Source organism: Ursus americanus, chromosome 2, assembly GCF_024610735.1.
Source record: "Ursus americanus isolate L20-20 chromosome 2, mUrsAme1.1.p, whole genome shotgun sequence".
Classification (NCBI taxonomy): domain Eukaryota; kingdom Metazoa; phylum Chordata; class Mammalia; order Carnivora; family Ursidae; genus Ursus; species Ursus americanus.
Window position 1 is genome coordinate 66,430,360 of NC_142128.1, and position 22,427 is coordinate 66,452,786.

At 43.4% G+C, this 22,427-nt stretch overlaps 1 protein-coding gene across 3 annotated transcripts in view; it reads right to left on the reverse strand.

The window, feature by feature from the left end:
• Window positions 1-9,078: 9,078 nt before the first annotated feature.
• The window catches only part of MDM4 (MDM4 regulator of p53), a 43,599-nt gene continuing 30,250 nt past the window's right edge, over window positions 9,079-22,427 (reverse strand). For all 3 annotated transcript variants that reach the window (XM_045787551.2, XM_045787552.2, XM_087856768.1), the window contains 4 exons: window positions 21,850-22,010; window positions 20,236-20,385; window positions 18,670-18,750; window positions 9,079-16,682 (listed from right to left, as the gene is read on the reverse strand). In XM_045787551.2, coding sequence (XP_045643507.1) covers window positions 16,107-16,682; window positions 18,670-18,750; window positions 20,236-20,385; window positions 21,850-22,010 — 968 coding nt within the window. In that variant the 3' untranslated portion in view covers window positions 9,079-16,106. The remainder of the gene's footprint in view (window positions 16,683-18,669; window positions 18,751-20,235; window positions 20,386-21,849; window positions 22,011-22,427) is intronic.

The following is a 22,427-nucleotide window of genomic DNA, read 5'->3' on the forward strand; positions in this document are numbered from 1 at the left end:
CCTCCCTCACATCTGACTACCCCCCTGCTGCGAAGGAACTGCTTCTAAAGGCACAGGGCCACCTGGCCCCCCAGAGCAAGACCCCTCCCCAGAGAGCAGGGAGAGCACGGGAGCTGGAGTTGTGTCATTCCAGCGAGATGGCCAGCCCATCCTGGCCCTAAAGGGGCAGGTGGAGTGAGGGCAACGAGGATCTCTGGGCACCAGCATTCTGTGTGTTAAGGGCTGCTCTCCTGAGTACCTGCTTTCTGCCGGATTAACGGGAAAGAAAATGAGCAGCAGGAAGGAGACAGCTCCCGACGGTTTTTCAGAAAAAGTGCGTTTAAACTTAAACTCAGTGTAGCAGAACAGCTGGGCTGGAAAATTGGTTGTTGAGCTCTGCAGTTGGTGTCAGGGACCCACTGACTGAGAGGGAATAAGAGCAGCTTGAATTTGTAAACTACAGGGACTGAGAACCAAGACAAAGGGCCTCTAGGGACTCCGGCGACTTCTCTTCCCCTGTGCCAGCACGTCCGGGGGAACGAAAGGACTGAGCTAAGAAACCATGGCCAGGGCCCCAGCTGGTCACGCACTATAGGCATTGGCCGGGCTCTAGAATTTTCGTGTTCCCAGCTCTGCCTTCAAGGAAACAACCCCAGAATCCCAGAATCCCAGGTCTAGAGGGACCAAAGATGGCACAGGAACCCCCTGCCTCAGCTCACCTGTGCCCACAGGGAATGCCCCCAGTCCTCTGCCCAGCCTGGCCTGCTGTCTGCAGCTAGGATGGGGGGAAATGCCTCCTGGTAGACGCGGAGACCTGAATGTCTTCTGTCACCAAGCATGGTGGGTACAGTCTGTGGCACCTTAGATGGGAACGGCCCCTCAGAGATGACCTGACCCACAGGTCACAGACTACCCCAGTGCACCTGCAGGAGTTTTCTTCTTGGCCTATGTTAGAAGTACTTTTTAAGTCCAATATCTACAACAGAGACATTTCCTCCACAAATCTGGTGTGGTGGATTCTCTGGAAATACTAGAAAGGCTGGCAACAAGAGCCCCCCATGACCACATGAAAACACCCTTTATGGGGGCACCGCTCTCCAGACTATTCCAGTCCCAGCTCTCCCTACTGTCCCCTGACCCCGCTGCCTTCCTGTTCCACGAGACACGACCGGTCTCTGCAGGTATGAGTTTGTGAGGCCAGACTGCACACACTCCAGGCGTTCGCAGTGACCGTAAGGGAAAATCTCTTGGTCTAGTGCTCATTCCCCTCCTTTGTGATGCAGCCTCTTCCCTTGCAGAGTTAGCTCACCCCCAGGGATTTCCTTCCTCTTGTTCCGTTATCTTCATCTAGTGACCTTCGTTAATATAAAAATAACCAGAGCAGCAGAGCAATTTTGTTTAATCCTCCTTTTCCTGTGGCCACGCATTTAAAGTCGGTGGTTCAGGCCAGTGGCAGGACCCCCTCTACGGTATCTTCTGGGGTTTCTGGAAGGTATGATTAGGACCTTAATGACTGGGCCACTTAGTGCTTGGGGGCCAGAGGTGCTAAATATCCTGCTAGGCAAGGGATCGTCCATAAAACAGAACGAAACAAAATTTGTCCTTGTGGAATGCTTCAAACACTGATTAAAATGGAACACCGGCTAATGTTTTCCTATCTCTCGTTCAGCTTCTCGATGCTTCTGTAAAAGGGCAGTAGTCTCCTTCAGTCACATAACACAACACTTCTCACACGGGATTGTTGTGGAGATGGACAGGACAGAAAACCAAACAGATAGCTGCCACATACTACACACACAGTAAATGTCAGCGATGACAACCAGTTTAGAAAAGGGGACGGGACACAGGAACTAGGGTGTCTGCCCACAGAGCTAAGTTCTAGTCCTGCGAGAAGAGCGAGTCTTCCGGTAACCAGCCAGGGGATCCGGGTCCTGTCGTTTCTCCTCTCCCAACAAGGAGGGGTTGCACGAGATTCTTGGGAGTCCCCTCCACCCACCCCAAATATTTTGTGGTTCTGTGTGCCTAAGATGATGCATGACATACCCTTTTGACTTTCCTTCAGGCTTTCCTGGTCTGGGCCGGCATTCCCAGGTACCAAGTTGGAAGCTGACCTGAGGCTGTATTTCCTCCCCCATCAAATTAAAGAACAAGGTTGACAGGTAAAGAGTACACTGGATATCACTGCTCCCCTAAAACCCGTGACGTTTTGAGGGAGGCTCTCATGACTGGTGGCCTCAGTTTTTCCAAGGTGCTCCCCTTCCTCAGAGGGAGAGGGAGCTTTCTTTCCGCAGAACACAGCCTCTTGTGAGGGGTACCTGCCCATCACTAGACTCTCACCCCAAAGGGATTCAGGGAAACAGCTGAGGCTCAGCAGTAAGGCAGGGGCTCAGAAATAGATCCCACCAAACACCCCCCACAGCTGGAAGGAAGGCGGCCATGATGGGGGAGTGCAGGGGAGAGGCTGCGCCTCAAAGGGAAAAGCAGCAGTTCAGGTCATCGGAATAAACCAGGAAGAAAGGAACCGCAATAGCTTATTACTGAGAGAATAATTTGTAACTAGGTTACAGACAGTCTGAAGAGACGGAATGGAAGGTGGAAATGGAAAAAATTAAAAAAAACGGAAATAGAATTCTCGTGATGGCTGAGGTGGAGGAAGATCACCATTTACTCCAAACTTCTTACTCCAGATTTCCCTCCTGGATTTTAGAGGCATCTTGCAAATGGATCCTTCAAGCACCAAGAGTAAGAATATTTAAATAAAGACTCCTGGGGCGAATCAAGGGTTCTAAGGGCCCTGGAGCCTTCCTCTTCGATTTACGGGGTACTGGCGCCCTCTGGCGGACAATGTGGGTCACACCGGCGGGTTGGAGGCCAGAGACGCGATGGGCACTTCTGCCTGAGGAAGCTGCCGCCGCAGCCAAGACGCCCCCGCCACAGGAAGAGGCGACCTCGGGTGCCGGGCCCCTCACATGCGTTCGCTCATCTGCCCATCACGCTCTGTGTTCCAGACCAGTGAGCTGAGGCTTAGAGACACTAAGTGAACTGCCTGAGGTCACCCAGCAAGCAGCAAACGGGTAGTTCTGATTCAGTGCCGAGGATTCCAGAACTCCTGATGGTTACAAGTGTTTCTCTCTCCTCTCTCTCTCTCTCTCTCTCTCTCTCTCTCTCTCTCTCACACACACACACACACACACACACACACACGCACAGAGAAAGAAGAAAGCGGATGCAATTTTCACCAAAATGTGTCCCTTATTTAGGTAGCAACTCTACCCAGTTTTGACCAGTATAAAGCTGGAGTTTTTTGAGTTAAAATTTCCCAATTTGGGGCACTAGAAGTTTCACATTTCTTTAACTTGACCCAAATACATGGTTTTGTTTCCCACTAGTGATTCTTTTAACGGTTAACGATGAAGGCAAGAGTCCCAGCACGCGAGGAAGCAAGATGGGGTTCTCCAGACCCCATGCGTTCGTCGGTCAGGCGGGGCTTGATATCACTTCCCCTCTGTGTGTTGAAAATTATCTTTAAAGACATGTTCACCTAAAAGATTTTTTGTGTGTGTGCACACCTGGCCCTAAACCTGAAATGAGTCCTTGCTCCTTTCTCACTTCTTTTCTCTACCCAAGACGCTTCGCGTGTGTGGCAGAAACATTTCAGTATCTGCTTGAGATCTAGAAGTCCGGTAGAACAAAAACCCGTCCTTAACAATTCCCCACTCTTCCTCTCCCTCCCCCAAATTTCAATCATAGTGTTAAACGATAGCAATGACTCTCAGAATATGGTTCCTAAACCAGCACCACCAGCATCGCCTGGGAACCTGACAGAAACTTGGACCTACTGAATGGAACCTCTGGAGATGGGGCCTAGCAACCTGCTGGCAAAGCCTTCCAGGTGGGTCTGTGCTTGCTGAGGTCTGAGAGCTACTGTTCTAGAACAGGGTTCTTAACCTAGGGTCTGGAGGAAGTTTTAAGGGGTCTAAAACTTCCTTGGGTTTGCATATAAAATTTTATAGATAGATAGATAGATAGATAGATAGATAGATAGATAGATAGATAGATAGAAAGATGATAGATAGATAGATATATCTTTTCTCTGAGGAGGAGGTCCAGGGCAGTCACCTCTTGACCCCAAACAAGTTATGAACTTCTACTCTATGAATTGTTTCATGGTAGACATCTCCCTGCCTGCACCCACAAACTCTTCACTTTCCTGTTTCTTTGCCTTAAAAGACACCTGGCTTTCCCCCAAAGAATCTTGTGGTCAGGGGCACCTGGGTGGCTCAGTCGGTTCAGCGTCTGCCTTTGGCTCAGGTCATGATCCTGGAGGCCTGGGATTGAGTCTCCACTAGGGTCCCTGCTCAGCTGGGAGTCTGCTTCTCCCTCCCCCTCTGCCCTTCCCCCTGCTTGTGCACCCACTCTCTCTTGCCCTCTGTCAAATAATAAAAATTAAATCTTTAAAAAAGAAGTCCTGTGATCATTTTCACATACCCCATGTACCTTCAGTATAGGAGATGGGCCTCCCCTGTACTGTACCCAGACCATTATCCCTCCACACAGAAATCTCTGCTCTTTTGAGACTCAGACCCCCCCTTTATTGTGTCATCTGCTTACCTTCCAGATATTTCACTCATTCACTATAGACTTTGGATTCCTACGATCCTGCCATCATCCTGGGTGGTATCGATGTCATATGAATGACCCATCCAACACCCCAGCCTCACAGGACCCTCTCTCATTGACCACCTCAACATCAAGAAATCTCCCGTCCATGACACCTGAATTGCTCACTCTAGGCCATGCTGGGCCTTACCCTCTCACCTAGGCTGGCTCCACCTTTGTATCAGTCAGCTCAAACGAAGTCAGTGTGGTAACACACCCCTAACTCTCAGTGGCTTCCTAGAAAATGTTTCTCTGTCCACTGTAGGACAGCCACAGCTCTGCTCCCTGTTCTTGTCAATCCTGGAGCCAGACTGAAGAAGCAGCCCCCATTCTGGGGTGCAATCGCCTCACACTGGCTAACGCCCCCAATGGTCCCTAAGCCTCTGCTCAGAAGTAGTACACTTGGGGCGCCTGGGAGGCTCAGTTGCTTAAGCGTCCGACACTTATTTCAGCTCAAGTCATGATCTTGGGGTTCTGAGATCGAGCCCCGCGTTGGGCTCCACGCTGGGCATGGAGCCTGCTTAAGTTTCTCTCTCCTTCTTTCTCTGCCCCTCCCCCTCTCTCTCCCTCTGAAAGAGGGAGGGAGGGGAGGGGAGGGAGAAGGAAGAAGGAAGAAAAAAGTAATACACTTCATTCCCACTCATATTTCATTGACAAGCCTGGTGTCATTGGGGCAGGGAGCGTAATCCTCTCCAGAGTGTGGCAGAGAGAAGCGGCAGATGTTTTGACGATTCAATCTACCACGATCTTTGAAGTCTTTATTAGAACACCAATCCGTCTCAGAACCCAGCGGCCTGTCCTTTCTGCTCTCAGCCCACTCCTACCATACCATTCTTTCAACTTCGTTCAGGCTTCCCACTTCCCATGAGCCCCCTCCCAGAAACAACTCGATGATAGATAACCTTTATTGAATGCCACGTAGGTGCTGACTTAACATCTATTATCCCATGATGTATCTGCGACTTAGAGAAGCTAAATAACCAGCGTTCGCTTTCTTCTTCCTGTCCTCCAGGTTAGAACCACCCCTTCAACTATTAGGGGAGAACCAGGTAGAACTGAGAGCCCAGGCTGGGGACATGAATGCATCGTAAGAGCCGTCTGCAGGTTGTATGATTTTTCTCCTGGAACACGAAGCGCCTGGCCTATTGGTTCTCAACCAGGGGGGATTCTCTCCCTACGTGACATTTGGCAGTGGCTGCAGATATTTCTGTCATCTTGAGTAGAGGCCAGGGATGCCACAATGCCCAGGACTCTCCCCCGCCACACACAACAGAAAATTTCCCAGTCCCAAATGTCCATAGTGCTGAGGCTGAGGAGCCCCAGGTCAGGGACGGGGAGTGTCCAGCAATGGCCTCGCAGGTTTCCCTGGTCCGTTCTCTCCTATCCCCCAGAGTTCCCACTTCAGACCTTCTCCATTCTCTTCAAACTCTTACCCCAACTGCCTCCTCCATCAGACTCCACTCTCTCCTTCCCTGCTTTCGACTACACTGAACTGAACTTTCCAGTCTTCCAGATGCCATGAGCTCCTCACCTAAAGCCCCTTGCATGCCTGCTCTTATCTCAACGCTCCCCCTCTCCCAACTCCCATCCTTCCTTGAGCTCTCAGCTTCTCGTCTCTTCAAGGAGGCTGTTCCTCAACCCTTGACTAGATCGAGCCCCTCCCTCTTCTCCATTTCCCACAGCAGCACGTGTGCTGCTAACAGAACACACATCACACTATGGGTTTAACTGGCCAGTGTCCCTAAGCCACGAGCACGAGGACCACGTTCCTCATCTTCACCACAGAATCCTCGCGGCCTATGAAGTATAAGATACAGAATATTTACAGCCCAGGTCTCTCTAGTTCCATTTGGATCTTCTCATATCCCCAAAGTCAACATATCCAAAACAAACTTGTTTTTTTCCTACCTCACCACCACCACCGTCACAACCTACCCTTTTACCTACAATTTTTACCTCAGTGAATGGCACAGCATCCACCGACTGCCCAAGCCATCCGACTCCTCCGCTTCCCTCACACCCCCAGTGACTCTTTCAGGAAGTGTGTCCCTTCCGCCTGGGTTTCCCTCAAATCCATGCACTTCTTTGGGCTTTTGTCTCAGACACAATAGTTTTAACCAGTGACTGATTCTGTGACTCTGAATTCCCTTGGACAGGTTATTTGGTTCCTCTAAGCCTTAAATACCCCATGGGACAATAAATGCCAGGTCAGCACCTACTGTTTAGTCGATATAATAATAATAAAATAAAAAATAAATAAATAAATAAATAAATAAAAATAAAAAAAATAAAAATATATATATATTTTATATATATAAATATATAAATAAATAAAAATAAATAATAATAAATAAAATAATAAATGAAATAAATAAAAATAAATAATAATAAATAAATAAATAATAATAATAAAATTAATAAAATAAAAAAATAAAAATAATCTACTATTATTTTTTCCAGGCCCACTGCCATCACCTTAGGAATATCGTCATTTCCAGCCCGGATTGCTGCCACAACCTGTCATCCCTGCTTCTAGTCTGGCCAGCACTCTGGGCAATTCTAACAATGCAGCCAGAATCTCCTAAAAATGCGAATGAGATCCTGTCACACACCTGCTTAAACTCCTTTAATGGCTCTCCGCTGCCTTCAGGATAAGGCTCACACTTCCCGGCTTGGCACAGCACACTGTCATCCGGCCACTCCAACACTCCAGTGCCTTTTCTCGTCACTTCTCCAGCCACAGCCCTTGCTCCAGTCACACGGAACAACGGAACGCTCGCCAACAAGCCTTGCTGTCATGGGCACTTCTTTCACTGCCCTTTCCGTGGCCCACGTGGCAACTGCCAGATGTCCCGAAGTCCATTGCTAGGCTGTAGGCAACTTGAGGGAGCTTCCTAATGCACTGTGCTATTCCCAGTACCAAGCAGGATCTGGCTCATATCAACACCAAGTAAGTGATAAGCTATACTGAATTGATTGAACTGCCATACTTTATTTTGAAGAGGAAAGAAAGCAAGTGAGTTTAGGGTTGGGAAGGTATGTGGTGAGATTATCCCTGTATCCCCAATCTCGTACCGACCTGAAATCTTTCTAACAGTACTAGATTTTAAGATACCTTAGAGAATGGATTGTGCGAATTCCGGCAAACAAGCACCAACTAGGCATTTGTCTGCTAATGACAATTTAAATCAGTTACTAGTTTCAGTTCGCCCTCCTCTGGCCTTAAGACTACATTCAGTAATGATTAATCGGCAGCACCAGGACTCAAGATGAGTAGGATGCAAAACCCAGAAAACAAAACATGTTATGCAGTGGGAATTGTTACAAAGTACCTTGAGAGGTCACAAAATATGGAAAGGGTTGTGTGGACACAGAAACTGGCTTCATCCTTGGCTCTAATGCTCCTCTCGCTTTTTTGTTTTAAAATCCAATCCCTGATGTTTCCATGTCACCCCCACCCCACCCCCAGGAGCTCCTCATACAGGTGCATAGTACTCATCGCTAGATAAGACAGCCTGTGAAGTGCGCCCCCAAAGGTGTGCAGTGTGCACCAATCCACACCTGCTCTGCAGTGGCCCTGAGCTCAGGACAAATGACCAGATGTTTCACTCACCTGAACGGTCTTCACTGTAAGGACATGACCTTTTGAAAATGTGGGCTAGCAAGCTCTTTGTGGGCAGGTTTTCTTCAATATCCCTCCAAAGAACAGAACCCTAGGGCCACAGATCAGTGGCTGCAATGAAGCTCCTCGGCGTGAACGTACATTGTGCTTTTGAAGAAGAGATCTGGTGAGTTTCTTTAGCTTCTCAGGGAGGGCTATCACCCACCTCCCAATTTAAGAACCACGGCTAGAGACCTCAGCAGACGGTAGGCAGATACGTGATTAATGTGTACTTTGTGACAAGCCCTCAGTCCCTCTTGAACTAGCCCCAATTCAAAACACAAACTAGAGCCCTGCACCTAGGAGCTCTCGGTCAAATCAACAGAGGCCAATCTGTCATCTCACCATTCGAAAGCTCTCCAGCAGCAAAGAAGGTGAACAAGATGGCAAACCCCGTGGGCTCAGAACACTTAGGTACAGACTGGGCCCAGAGAGAAGGCTTGCCTTCAATCACTCTAGACATGCAGGTACGTACGATAGAGTCTCTCATACTCAAGGGCTCTAGTTGGGGAAATTCCACTTGGCCTAACTAACTAGCTCAAGGTTAAAAAAATACTCTGCAAAATCTTGAGGTTCCCTTTCAGGATTGGGGACCTAAAAATGAAATACAATACTCTAATAGGTGATTGGAGGAAAATATCCAAAGTCGCTGTTGATTTTAAGTACGTAACTCCTTTTGCAAGATCTGTTTGTCCCCAAATCAGACTAAAGATTACACATAGAAACAGAAAGTGAGATTTTTGCAATATACACATTTCCCCAATAATGACACCACAAAATGGCAAAATGAAAAATATTTAATACTTAAGAAGCACAACAGAATCAAAAGGTATTAAAAAGCATTACGTAGTGCAAAAACCAGAAAGATGCAGAGCCATTAACTTACTGGTGCTTAAAAGGACTAGGCAGAAAGACACACAAACGTCTCCCTTCCTTAATTAGCGAGCTAGCCACTCTTCAAAACGTTACTTGACATTGCTTTTTTCTGTCCACTTTATGAAACAACATTTGCTACACTCCTGTTGATGATGCTTACCTGATCAGACATGTTATTTGGAAACCTGCATGTTTTCTGTATGCTGGCAGTCACTTTAGGCCACCCACTCAAGTGCAAGTAGAAAATCTGTGTCCGTCCAAACCACAGCAGAGCAGTTGTAGCTCCTATCCAAACTTCACACACTCCTCTCAGAACCTAGGGACAGAACTCTTTTCTAGTCAAGAGCTTCCGACCAAGAAAAGGCTATAGGAGTTCCAGGCGTAGGTACAAGGAAGCAACATGGGCTCTGCTAGGCAGGCACAAAGGGGAGCTTGCGTTCAGCTTCCAGGACGTGAGGTATTTTGAATATATACCCCGGATATCGGTATAACCATTTTCAACATCCTCAACTTCCATACCAAACTATGAGGTAGAAAGGGGAGCATGTGTGTTCATTTAACAGGTGAGAAAAATGAGGCTTAAGAAGGTGACAACTGGGACTGCAGATGGTGGAAGGATCTTATTCCTTATCTCTATCCAAAACGCACTGAACAGTGCCTACCTATAGACCAAGGACAGAATCCTATGCAGAGGCTTACAACTTCTACCTTGCCAAGTACCGAGGAGGCCAGAAACATTTCATTCCCCTTTTAAAACATTTTCTATTATTTTTAAAAGGAGGAAAGAAAAAAACCAAAGGAGATGTTTTGATTATTTTCAAAGGAAGTGAAAAACAAGGCAAATTATCGGGGGGGGGGGGGCTCTTGTAGGAAGAGGGAAGGCTGGCCTCAGCTTCTTAGTGCTGAGACAACAGGGAAGCTCATTCCCGTTCCCCCGTCATGGACACAAAGGAGGCCTAAACTGCAAGTTGTTTTTTATTAGACAGTAGCTCTGGTGTCACAGCTTCCCTTTAGTGCTAGAATCCACCACCCACCCCTGCAAAAGAAACATTCCCCAGGACTGACAGGAAAAGAGGAATCGTATCGAAAGATACTGTAGTTCCAACCACCCAGAGGGTGATACAGAAGGCCTTTGGTATAAAAGCTGTATCTGGAAGCAGATCACTTTGAACTCTAAGGAAAAAAGAGCAATAGTAAGGGAAGAAGAAAGAAGAAAGGTATGACCTCAAAGTAGTTACTGTTTAAAACAAAAATGCCTGGGTTAAGACATTAGCCGCTCTAATAAATTATCAGTGTCACAGTGATGATGTCAATCTTCAAGAAAGCACGTGCCGAATTACAGCAACTGTTCTGAGAAAGGAACTGCTCTGACAGCACTACTGAACCCTCTTTAAGATCACTGATCCATTCTACCGCCAGAAATGAGGACTCTTACTTGCTGTCCTACGCTCCCAGAAGACATAAAGGATCCGGGGTGAAGGAGAACGTCTGCAGCAGCAGCAGCCTGGACTTCAGAGCAGCTACCTCTGTCTGCAGATACACGGATCTGCAACATTTTCAGTCACTCGAAAGGCTCTGATACAGACACAGTAAACCCAAGGGTTTTTACTATCTACCTCTTGTAACAATGCCACATTCGCCAATAATGGCGTTACTTGGGATTGCACATTCCTTCTACCAAAAGAGCTCAGAATGCCTGGGGGACTCGTTCCCACGGGAGAGAAGAGATCCAGTGGCTCCTATAAAGAAGAACGTAGCAATGGCGACCGAGGAAAGCGCTGTCCTCACACAGGACGTCTCAAAGCAATCTGGAGAAACGGTCCCCAAATTAGGTCAGGGAGTCACCTCAACTACTACCTCAGACACTCATTTCCAGTTTAGCTTTAGATCCTCAGTATCTCTCCTCATATGCTCAACTACAACTCCACTAATCACCATCTGGGAGACTCCGGCAAAGTAACCTCAGCATACCCTACGGCAGTGCAAAATCCCAGACATTTGTAAACATTATACGTGTTGCTTTTGGCACAGGGGAGAGCCTATAGGTTCTTTATCTTTGCAGTGAAGATTCAAAATACAGCTAGTTCCGATCCTATAGCCACTTTCAGCAAAGGCATTGGCAGTCTTGATAGTATATGGGCGTACATATATAGCCGTGAATGAAGAGAACCATCAAAATAAATTCTTCAGGACACTAATCAACAATTTAAGTAGATGCTTGGCCAAATGGAAAACAATGGCTTCACAGTATCTAAAGACATGTACTTTCAGAAGTTCACACGACTCTCTGTGGGGAAAAAACCCAAGTATCTGGTTAACAAATTTCCTCCTTTCTAAAGAGAACGAAGAGAGAACACTACAATAGTTCTACAGAATCCAAGATCTAACATTCATCAATTCCTCATCAATGACTGTTCAAAGGAGCCAACAATGCACTGAACTGACATTTAAAAAAAAAGTTACAAATCATTGTGACCTTTAAAAATAAATTCTTACAAAATAATGTCCCACAAAGCATTATATACACCTAAATATACAAAAATTATTATTAACACACAACCGCATATTTCAAACGCTTGGCAGTGATTCCGTCTTCTATTCCGTCTTCTATTAGAAAAGTTTGTGGCAGTTTGCAGGCTGGCCCGGCTGAGGCTGATCCATCACTCAAGCCTAGGACTGCAAACCTTTGACAGTCCATAGGTGGAGTGGGAGGAAATGGTAATATGCATCTGAAGGCTGGTCTTAAAATTTTTATAAAGTCTGATTTAAGTATTTAATACAAAAGCATAGCAAATATTAAACATATGGTACAAGTAGAGTGAGTTAATGAGACAGGAGACATTTTTAGCTATAAGCTAGAAATTCATTGTTTCTAAAGATGTGCTACTTTTGCTCTGAACTTTCTGCCCAGGATAACATGATCATAAATATTAAATGATAATTAAAATAAGATCTCTGGTGCTTGGACACCTGGCTGGCTCAGTCAGTAGAGTGTGCGACTCCCGATATCGAGCCCCACGTTGGATGTAGAGATTACTTAAAAAAAAAAGAGAAGAGGGGGCGCCTGGGGGGCGCAGTCGTTAAGCGTCTGCCTTCGGCTCAGGGAGTGATCCCGGAGTTCTGGGATCAAGCCCCACATCAGGCTCCTCCGCTGGGAGCCTGCTTCTTCCTCTCCCACTCCCCCTGCTTGTGTTCCCTCTCTCACTGGCTGTCTCTCTCTGTCAAATAAATAAATAAAATCTTTAAAAAAAAAAAAAGAAGAGAAGAGAAGACAAGACAAGCCAAGACAAGACAAGAGCAGAGCAGTCTGGTGCTAATGTGGGATAATTTCATTAACCCTGAATCTATGACATGATACAGCAGAAACAGTCAATTCCGCCGGCACCTACTTTAGAGATCCTTTCCTCACAATCAAGACTTCAACTCAAGCAGCTGAGAGTGAAAGAGGAGAAAAGGAGAGAAATCAGATGGGCCGCTGCGAAAGAGGGGTAAACTGGCACTGTCTCCAGAAAACCAGAGCCCTGGTTCACTCTGACTACAACTAAAAGATAAATGGTAGTATGTAGAAATCAGGAGTTTATCTCAGAGAAGTAAAACTTCTCTGAAGTTTTGTGAAGTATGTGAAGACTTCACATACAAATCACGTATTGCTTTCATGGCAGTGAGTAAAGTACACATGTACCGCAGTGGCATTAAGAAAAGAACAAAATCAAAGATGAATCAAGATGGTTTAAAGTCTCGCAGGTAAAGAATTGCTCTCATAGCACTATTTGGCTCTTTGTAGGATCCTCGACCCCTTCTACCACAAGAAATGCAGATTCCCCCTTGCTGTCCTACGCTCCCAGAAGACATGAAGCAAAGATCCTGGGGAAAGGAAAACACCTGCAGCAGCAGCAGCAGCACCCTGGACTTCAGGTTAAGCGATCGAGGACTCTCAGCTCTTTCTCTGTAACAGTTCCGGTCACAACGCTCTTGCTAAAAGGACAATAAACCCAAGTGTAGGTTTATCCTAATACTCACAGCTCAAACACGCAGCTTGGGGTCTTCTAAGCAGAGGGATTTAGCAGTAATAACGGGGACAGTAAAAAACCCAGGTGAGAAAGGAGAAGGAAAGCTGGGTAGCATAAGAGGATCCTGTGCTGGGGAAGGATGTACCAAAATTAGCATCAAATATCTACAAACACAAATACAATTTTTAAATTTTTTCTTAAGTTTTTTTAAAAAAACTGCAGCTTTACCTAAGAGGAATCAGAGGGTGCAAGTGCAGATCCCCTACTCTCCCTGTCCCTCCTTTAAGTTATCACCTGCAAAAGCCCCTAACTGGCAAAAAATCAGACAAAACTGAGGGTTATCAAACTATTCTGAGAGGAGCAGTCGGAAGAAAACAGGGAAGACAGACATTTAACTTGCTGCATTCACCATGGTCTAACGAAACACTGAACTCCGAGGACTTGTTCTGCTTCGAGGGGAAAACCCTCATCCCTGATACCTAGAGAGAGCGAAACCCTTGTCCCTGATACCTAGAGAGAGCGAAGAGACCTGGGCTTCCTTCCCTAAGAAGGGACAATACTGGAGAAAGTGGTTTGGGTTCCTCTGCACCTTCATCTGTCCTCCCCCTGTGGGAGGAGTAACTTAGTGTAAGAAATTTAGGAGTAACTTAATCTATACAAGAAAGGTTGACATTTACTGGACCTTTTCTCTTTGGGGAGAAAGTGTTAAAAGTCATTCTCTAGAAGTCCTACTTTGGCTGCAAGTCATATTCTGCAAGACTTTAAGATGACGAGCATCTTAAATCCAAGTTCCGTAAGCATCACCCTTTAAATATTTAACAAATAATGAGAAGAAAGTGAGCATGCTGTTGGGATTTACTACAAGTGACTTGGATTCTAGTAACAGCTGCATCACCAGCTATGACTCTTGTCTGTCATTGAACCTTTTAGCCTCAAGTGCAAAATAACAGGGGTTGAGTAGAAGAGTGCATTCTAGTTTTAAACTTCTAGAACTTTTAACAAAACGCCCCCTCAAGAAATTAAATATGATGCTAAAAGCAATCTCGTTTGTTATACTTCTTGTAACTGGGAAAACCTTTCCTTCTAGGGCAGGGCTTCCCAGAGCGTGGTCTGTGTACCATTTACAAGCTTGGAGAACACATGTTCTAATGGAAAGAAACCCCTCAATGGGGAAAATGAAGCTCTTGTGTGAGTTTCACTTTTTTTTTCCTTTTTCTTTTCTTTTTCTTTTTTTTTTTTTTTTTTTGACTTGGGCTTTTCTTAACAAGCAACCCAGGTGATTTTTATGATCCATAAATTTGTTAATTCTAGGGCTGTGGTCTTCAAAATCTCATATGCAAACCCCTGGGCCTACATCAAGATTTTTTCCACGGGGAAAGCAAACGGGTATATGTGTAAGGATATCAGCTTAAAGACCTCCAATTTCCATACTGAAGCTCAGATAAGGCTTCTTCAGCTCTAACATTTTTCTTTATTTTGGTTTTCACAACTGCCATACTCCCTATTTCCAAAAGAAAGGCTGACTCACACCCATCAAGAATCTTACTACGGGGCATTGCCTCACAATGTAAAAAACCTCTAGAGGCATCAAACAAAAGAACAACAATAAAACAAAAACAAAACAAACAAACAAACAAAAAAAACCTCAGAGAATTCTCAAGGGACAATGAGGACAGAGTAAAGCAAAGAGAGCTTAGGTTAAAAACTCTGCACCTCATCTATCTCAGAACTGTAACTGAGAAGCTTGTACCAGAAATGTGTTAATGCATTTATTTGAATTAAAAATAAAGTCAAACATTTTCTGACTGAAAATGAAATCTGATTTGGCTGGTGAATTTTAAAATGAGAACAGGCTTTGCTACTTTATATGACAGGACTTTTCCTATCAATTTAATCAGCTAAATCTACAGCTCCAAGGCTTTGAGAAAAATATTTTTAAGGCACATATACAATATATTGGATACGGTATCTTTTGTAAGTACTTAAATTTGTTTTTAAGATTTAGCTGTCACATTAAACATGTGCAAAAGAAAAACTAACCTAGAATGAGAGCCATGACATGGAGGAGGAACTGCCTGGAAAGGCGCACAAGGGACAGAAGCCATCCCCTTAGACTGGCTTGTTCTAGGCTGGCTACTCAGATGCCTACAGCTCACCAGAAGGGAACACTCTGTTTGCTAATCATACCCCAAGGTATAAAATGTGCAAAAGGTTATATATAGTTTTTCAAAATTCTTTCAGGGGTATGTTAGCAACAATGTTCAATACCAGTGTTCTAGGCATACATGAAAGGAATCTCCTGCTTTTCAAGACTTTTCTTTTGGCTTCTCTGAAGTGTGCGGCCTGACTGCAACCATAAAGTGACCTATAGCATTACACAGCTTGACTAATCAAATTACTTATGTTTTTTTCATTGTTAGCTCTAATATTTTTTCTAACAGCTACCTTGGATCTTGATGCCTAAGAACATTCCCTGACAGAAAAAAAGAATAGGGAATAAAATTAATTGAAGAAATAGTAAATCTTCAAGTAACTCGGTAAGTGAATGAATGAAAGTACTTTTGTTTGTACTGGCAGTTGCTTTCTCCCAGATCCTCATCTTTAAAGAAAGAATGAAGTGATTAACATATCTTTTCATGTTAATGGAAGTCCCCCAAACTGATAATATAGTTCTAAAGAACTCATTCTCAAATTCCCTCTAAGTGTAGAAGCAAAAATGTCATGACACACAGATGTTTACATAAATAAATTAACAGATGCAGTGGGTTACGGTGAGGAGAGATGCTCAATACTGACATTTTGATACATACTTAGCCCTGTTAATATTTCCCTGTAAGTCACTGAATCAGCTATGCTATAAAAACCTTAATTACCAACTGAATCCAGCCCTGTTAATATTTCCCTGTAAGTCATTGAATCAGCTATGCTATAAAAACCTTAATTACCAACTGAATCTCCTTCTTGCAAATAGGGCATGAAGCCCCAGCCTTTTTCAATCTTCTGGCACAGTGAAAACAAGTGACAAGATGCCCTGTCCTCCCATGAATAATGTTCCCGTCTCGTGGTCTTTTCTCACACAGACTACATGGCTTCAAGAGATTCTGGCAATCCTCCATGTTTTCTGTATCTGTTCTCTGTTCAAAAAGGTTATCTGATTGTTCTCCCATACTTGATATGGTTTCTTGGCTTTCAGAACTGTGGGCCAAATCCAAGAATTCCACTGAGTTGCAGGGATCAAAAAGTTTGGGGGTTTTTTCTTCCTTTGTATATTCACCTTTAGGTCTAACAACTGGAGCTGATATGGTTCTTCGGCAATCAGGGACATCAATTCCTTCATTTTCCTTCTTTTCAGGTATGGCAGTGATATCAGACGTGGAGAGAGAATGGGTTAACTTAGAACAATCCGAGTACCAATCCTTCCTCAACGCCCAGCAACGAAAACAGTACCTCTTGCTTGGAGAGTTAAATTTCTTGCACTCAGTACACTGCCACTCATCCTACAACAACAAGTGAGACCAATTAATACTCACGCAGTGAACATGAAGCTGAGAAAAACGGAGGGTAGGCCAAATCTCATCACCTCACCAAGCTAGTGAGAGTCCTGACATTCCACATCAGTGGTCTAGCCTCGCATGTGAACAAATTCCACAGCCAGGTGTAAGAAAGTCTTAAGAAGTTTTATAATGACAGTGATACAATCGCCATTTCAAGTCAAAATCTAATATAGCTATCTTTAAGAATGTTAAATTCATTATTCTGGCATTCTGTCTTGTCTGGGTGGAGTTTACACTGCATGCTTTTCCCTGCTGCCTTCTTTGTAGTTAATTTCTCATTGTACAACTTACTCTTTTATTGAGCAAGAGGCTGAAGAATGAAGAAAAGATAACACTTTCATTCCTTCCCACTAATTAAGAAATGTTATAAAACTTGGCAAGAAGGAAGCTAAAATTAAAATGAAGTTTGAAAACCACTACATCACTTATGTTCTCTCACTGCTCTCAGGATTGGAGGTCGCTAACTATATGCCTAAACCCTGCCCTCTGAAAAATGACTGTTCTCGTCCTTGGATGCTGGTAACTTTTTTCCAAGTTCTCCATATTCAAATTAGGAGATACGAGCACTCAGTTAATTTTAAATGCCCTGCTTACTGCAAAGGTAGCTACCTGGAACAAGTCAAAGAGTATTTAATGTGGACAACTGCCTGGCTTTGACAGGATCAGTGATTTGACACAGGCAAACTTGATTACTTCCAGAATGAAGGCCGCACACTTCCCGTTTAGAAGGCATAACTCAACTGCCTAGGCCAAGAGGCAGGCCGAACACGACCATTTGTTAAGCTTGGCGGTCTTCAGAGAGCGTCAAAACATTCTTGCAGTTTAAGATCCTCAGATCTCATCTGAAATGCTATACAGAATCTCAAAGGGACTTCATAAAGACTTGGAATTCATAACTGATGGTGTGTCATAGTCTAATTGGCGTCACTTTTTCTTCTTTAGTAGTACATAAAATAATAGGGCTTATTAAATTAAATGGTGTCTTTGATTTGATGAAATACAGTCTATTTGCTTAATAGGTTTTCTGGGCCCAAGTAGCCACAGAAGTCTGATTAAGATGGAAACACTTATCTCTGCTATTTGTATTACGGTCAAGAACACTTAATGAACCAATATATTCCGTTTTATTACTTAGCTATCCACAGACAGATAATTTGCAATGCACTACCATAATGGTCAACAGTGGCAGGCTGGGAGTTGGGGGAGAATCAACACAAGAGACAACCTACAATTTCTCTATCCCCAAGCAGCAAACTGTAAAATCCCCTCCCTTCCCTATTCCCCATCACCCTTCTTCCCAGCAAGTGAGCTGAGGGAAGCGCTAAAAGAAAAATGGGGAACTAGTATGAAAAGAGAAAAGCAAGGTATACGTCTGAGTCTAAATCTCGGTTGTCACACTTGGTGACAAATCCACACCTAATACCTAAGAGCTTAATACTACATCTTCATTTACTAGCCCTAAATTTAAGTAAACCCGTGTGGAAATTAAGCCATTTCCTACTCGGTTTAAGAAAGCAGTGAAAATATGATCTTTATTCTTGACGAAGAATTTGAGCTAGCTTACAGGTCTATCTTTACGATTATGGAGGGCTGTTTAGTGGGGAAAGTAGTGTAGGACTATTTTAAATAACTCTGTGTACCCACTGACTCATGTCCAAAGAATTTTGTTAGCAGGGAGAAAGGCATACAGACAGGCATTTAAGTCACCCCTTTCAGGGTGGGGAGAGGATTAGGTCAACTCATCCTCCTCTTCTCCAAATTCCAATAAAAACCTCTAACAAGATATAAAGAAGCCAACGTGTCTTAACACCAAGGAAAGCAAGACGGGGGGGTGGGGGGAATGGGCTTCTTCAACACAAGTGCACTGCTGGAACATTCACACTGGAAGATACAGGTGGTGCAAAACAGCTCTTTGACTAGCTACTCATACCTCGGAGGTAACTTCCACATCAGTATCATCACTTAGGGACTTTGAGTCCTCAAGGTCATCATTTTTTCCCACTTCAGTCACCTGCGAGGGCAAAGACATCTCATTAGTAAGGTTTACCTACTTTACACGAGGCTATCACCTGAGAGCAAAGGAGACAGAAGATCTTCAATTTAAAGCTCACATTCTGCTTCCATCACTAGCACTTGAAAAGAAAATGGTTCACATGACTCGGTGCATGCCCAGCCGGCAGCTCTACAGTAGAAGAAACGACTGAAAAATACCCAGAAGGGTCACCAAATACAAGAGGGCGCCCAAATGTATGACTTCAATGAAAATAAACAATATCAGAGTAGAAAAGCTACAAATCATTAAATGTGGAAATTTTTTATCTTGGCAATTTAGGCAGGCATTCACAAGAATAAGGACTGCATGAGAAAATGAAGTGAAAAGAACTAAATAAAATAAGGGACTGAGATGTGAAGAACGGAAAAGTATTTTATGAAAAGTAAATTTCGTATTCCAGAGTAAAACGAGTTATGGGATACCCTGGTTGTCCTATAAAAACATGCCTGTGGACCAGGAAACAGAAAGTTATGAAATGTGGGAAGTGTCTTCTAAATTTTCAAATTCAGAATTTAAAATTCTAAAAATTGAAACCCTATTTTGTGAGCTAGTAAATGGAATAAAATCAATTATGATAAAATTAGGAAACTCAGTATGGCAACTTTCTCACACAAGTTCAAGTATTTCAAGTTCCATCTCTCTCAACGGAAGTTTCCAAATGTCACCTTTGTCTTCATTCCAGCCACTTGCAGTCCCTTCTAATGCTACCCATACAACTAGTCTAGCAGGACCCAAGCATCGATCTGCCATAAACATACCAAGATATCCTTCAGGAACCCAAATTACTATGCAAATCCCTCAAATTAAAAGGATGACCCTATTTAGATCTGTGTTTTGTTATATTTACTCAATAGATGTTTACTGAGAATCTTGTCAATGTCAGGCATTGGATCTGCTGTCCAATCTCTCCTGAGTCTTGAGCACATGCTTACATGACTCTTGGTGTGCTCACAGTGTGTGTATTCAGAGTTCTCTCTTCTTTCCCCTTATTTAAACTCTAACTTATGTAAGAAGAATTCACCTGTCTATTTCCATTTAGATATGAATGACTGTGGAAGACACTGAGATGTCCAAGAAGTAAGACTTTTTTTTCCCTACTTAGAGGGAAAATGGCCATGGCCATGGCCATTTAAAGCCTGCCTTGTTAGCAAAGCAAGGTCTCCAGGAGAAACAACTCCACAGTAAGAGATCAGACAAGGAAGAAAGGGCAGCTTCTTGCTTCTAAAGAAGGAGGAGTGTTTTACCCATGCAGTCCTATCCTATTTTCAAGACAGTGTTAGTTAATTTAATGAGAACCTGAAAACCAGATATGGGAAAATATTAAAAAGTAAAAGGGGGGGATTAAGTGAGTCATCTGTGGTACAAAGGGTCAGGACACCAGATCTGAACAGAATGTACTATGTGCACATAAATACAACCAACGTGAAATTTTTCCAATCATACCTTTTTGTCTCTTACTTTCCCTACTTCTTCACTTGTTCGTTCAGTGTCTGCAGCTTCAACTTTTATTCCCACACCAAACTGCTCTGATACAGACTCATTCAAAAACCACAAGTCATCTGTGGTGTCTGAAACAATAGCAGTACCTATATCCTAATAGAAAAAAACAAATGTAAGTTTTTGTAGTCAGAGGCTTATCAGTGACACTGAACCAACAGAAATGAACCCAAAACTCAATATCCTCACACACCTCCAAAGAACACCTAGCCTCTCTCTTCAGCGGACATCTATTCATTCAACAGATATCTACTTGGCACCTTTGTATAAACTAATGAATGGATATAGGGAGCCTGGCAAGGAATTTTCTATTTTAACAGTAAATCAGGTATAACACCTGAGAAACAGTACCAACAAGCTTAAAAGCTAAAGACTCATAGTTGCTCAACTAAACAGAATGCATTCCCTAAATTTCCTTTCCAAAGGTGACACTCTGATAACCTAGAAAACATTCTGTTAACTGTGATATATTACTTCCTTTATGGTCAATAATGTTTACTGAGGGGCGCCTGGGTGGCTCAGTCGGTTAAGCATCCAGCTCTCGATTTCAGCTCAGGTCATAAGATCAAGCCCTATTTCAGGCTCTGCACCCAGCACAGAGTCTGCTTGAGATCTCTCTCCCTCTCCCTCTGCTCGCTCGCTCTAACTAAACAAAAAAATAAATAAATAACACCTTTAAAAAAAAAAACGTTTAGTGAAATATGAGAAATACTGATGGGAACTCAAATCTTCGGTCCTGCCTCTGAATTCCTAAACAACTTTAAATATAAGCTTCTTTCTGCATTCAGCTATGGATATTTTATGACATGCTTTTCTACACTATTTCTATGAGAAAACTTATTATTTTGCTACTATTCTATATCCATTCATTTACTCAGCAAATACTCACTGAACTCTTAGTACGTGTCAGATACTGCTCTAGGTACTCGGTAACAGAATAGAGTGACGAATAATGCGAAAGCCCTGGACTTACATTTCAGGGGTAAATAGGCAAGAGATACATAAACAAAATAGAATAACCGTTTTTCAGAGTGAGAAGTGCAATAGAGAATACAAAATAAGATAAAGGAACAGAACGCCTATGGCTTGAATACGGGTATAACGCTGGAAGTAATGAAAGTCATTAGATTTTGGGTATGTTTTGGATAAAGAGCTGATAACCTGAATGTGGCATATGACAAAGAAAGAAATCAATGCTATCCCTTTAGATTTGGCTGGAATTACTGGATAGAAGGTAGATTTGTGAAAAAGGAAAGGCTATATAGGAATGTTCAGAAAAAATTAAAAATAAAATCAAGAGCTCTGGTTTGAACATGTTAAATGTCAGATCATCTAAGTGGAGGTGTGGAGCAGGCAGCTGAATATAGAAGTTGGGCATTTAGAGAAGAGGTCAGGGCTGCAGACACAGATTTGAGCAGCAGACACACGCAGATGGTACTTCAAGTCATAGCACTGAATGAGAATTCTTACAGAATGCAATGTGTGGTCAAGAGTAACCAAAAATACTACTCTTTCAAAAACAAAAAACACAGAAAGTTCCTGTTCAAATGTGACGTTTACCTGATTTGTCTGTAAATCAGTCGAGCCATTACTTCTAGGTGTATAGTTGTTCCTCAGGTTTCCTAAAAACCACCAAGGCAGCCCAGCTACATCCCACTCCTCAAACCCAAGGTCCAGCTTAGATGTCTCATCTTGGGTTAAGTTTTTTATGAAGTCTTCATCTACAGCAGTCAAATGGAAAGGACAGTAACTATGTACACAACACTAAGAATCAAAACTCACTTTGTAACATTTACAATCTCTTTATGAGACAGGTAAAAAGAAATTTCTATAGCCAGCATGAAAGAAACAGAAATCAAATATCTCAGTCACAGAGCCCAGACCTCCTCTCAAAGTTAGGCCTCATTCATTAGCAAGTAATGATACTAGAAGCAGATGATCATTTACCAAGAAATCTAAACTCTGAAAACATACAATGACATTGTTCTAGAAGGATTTCGAAATGGTCATTTACTGCCACGTTAAACATTCATACCATGGCAATAACAAAGCAATGGCAATAATAAAGACAGACTTGCTCTAGTACACTACGCCTGATAATGGCTCGATCCATGAATTGCAAATAGTGGTGGCAGGGC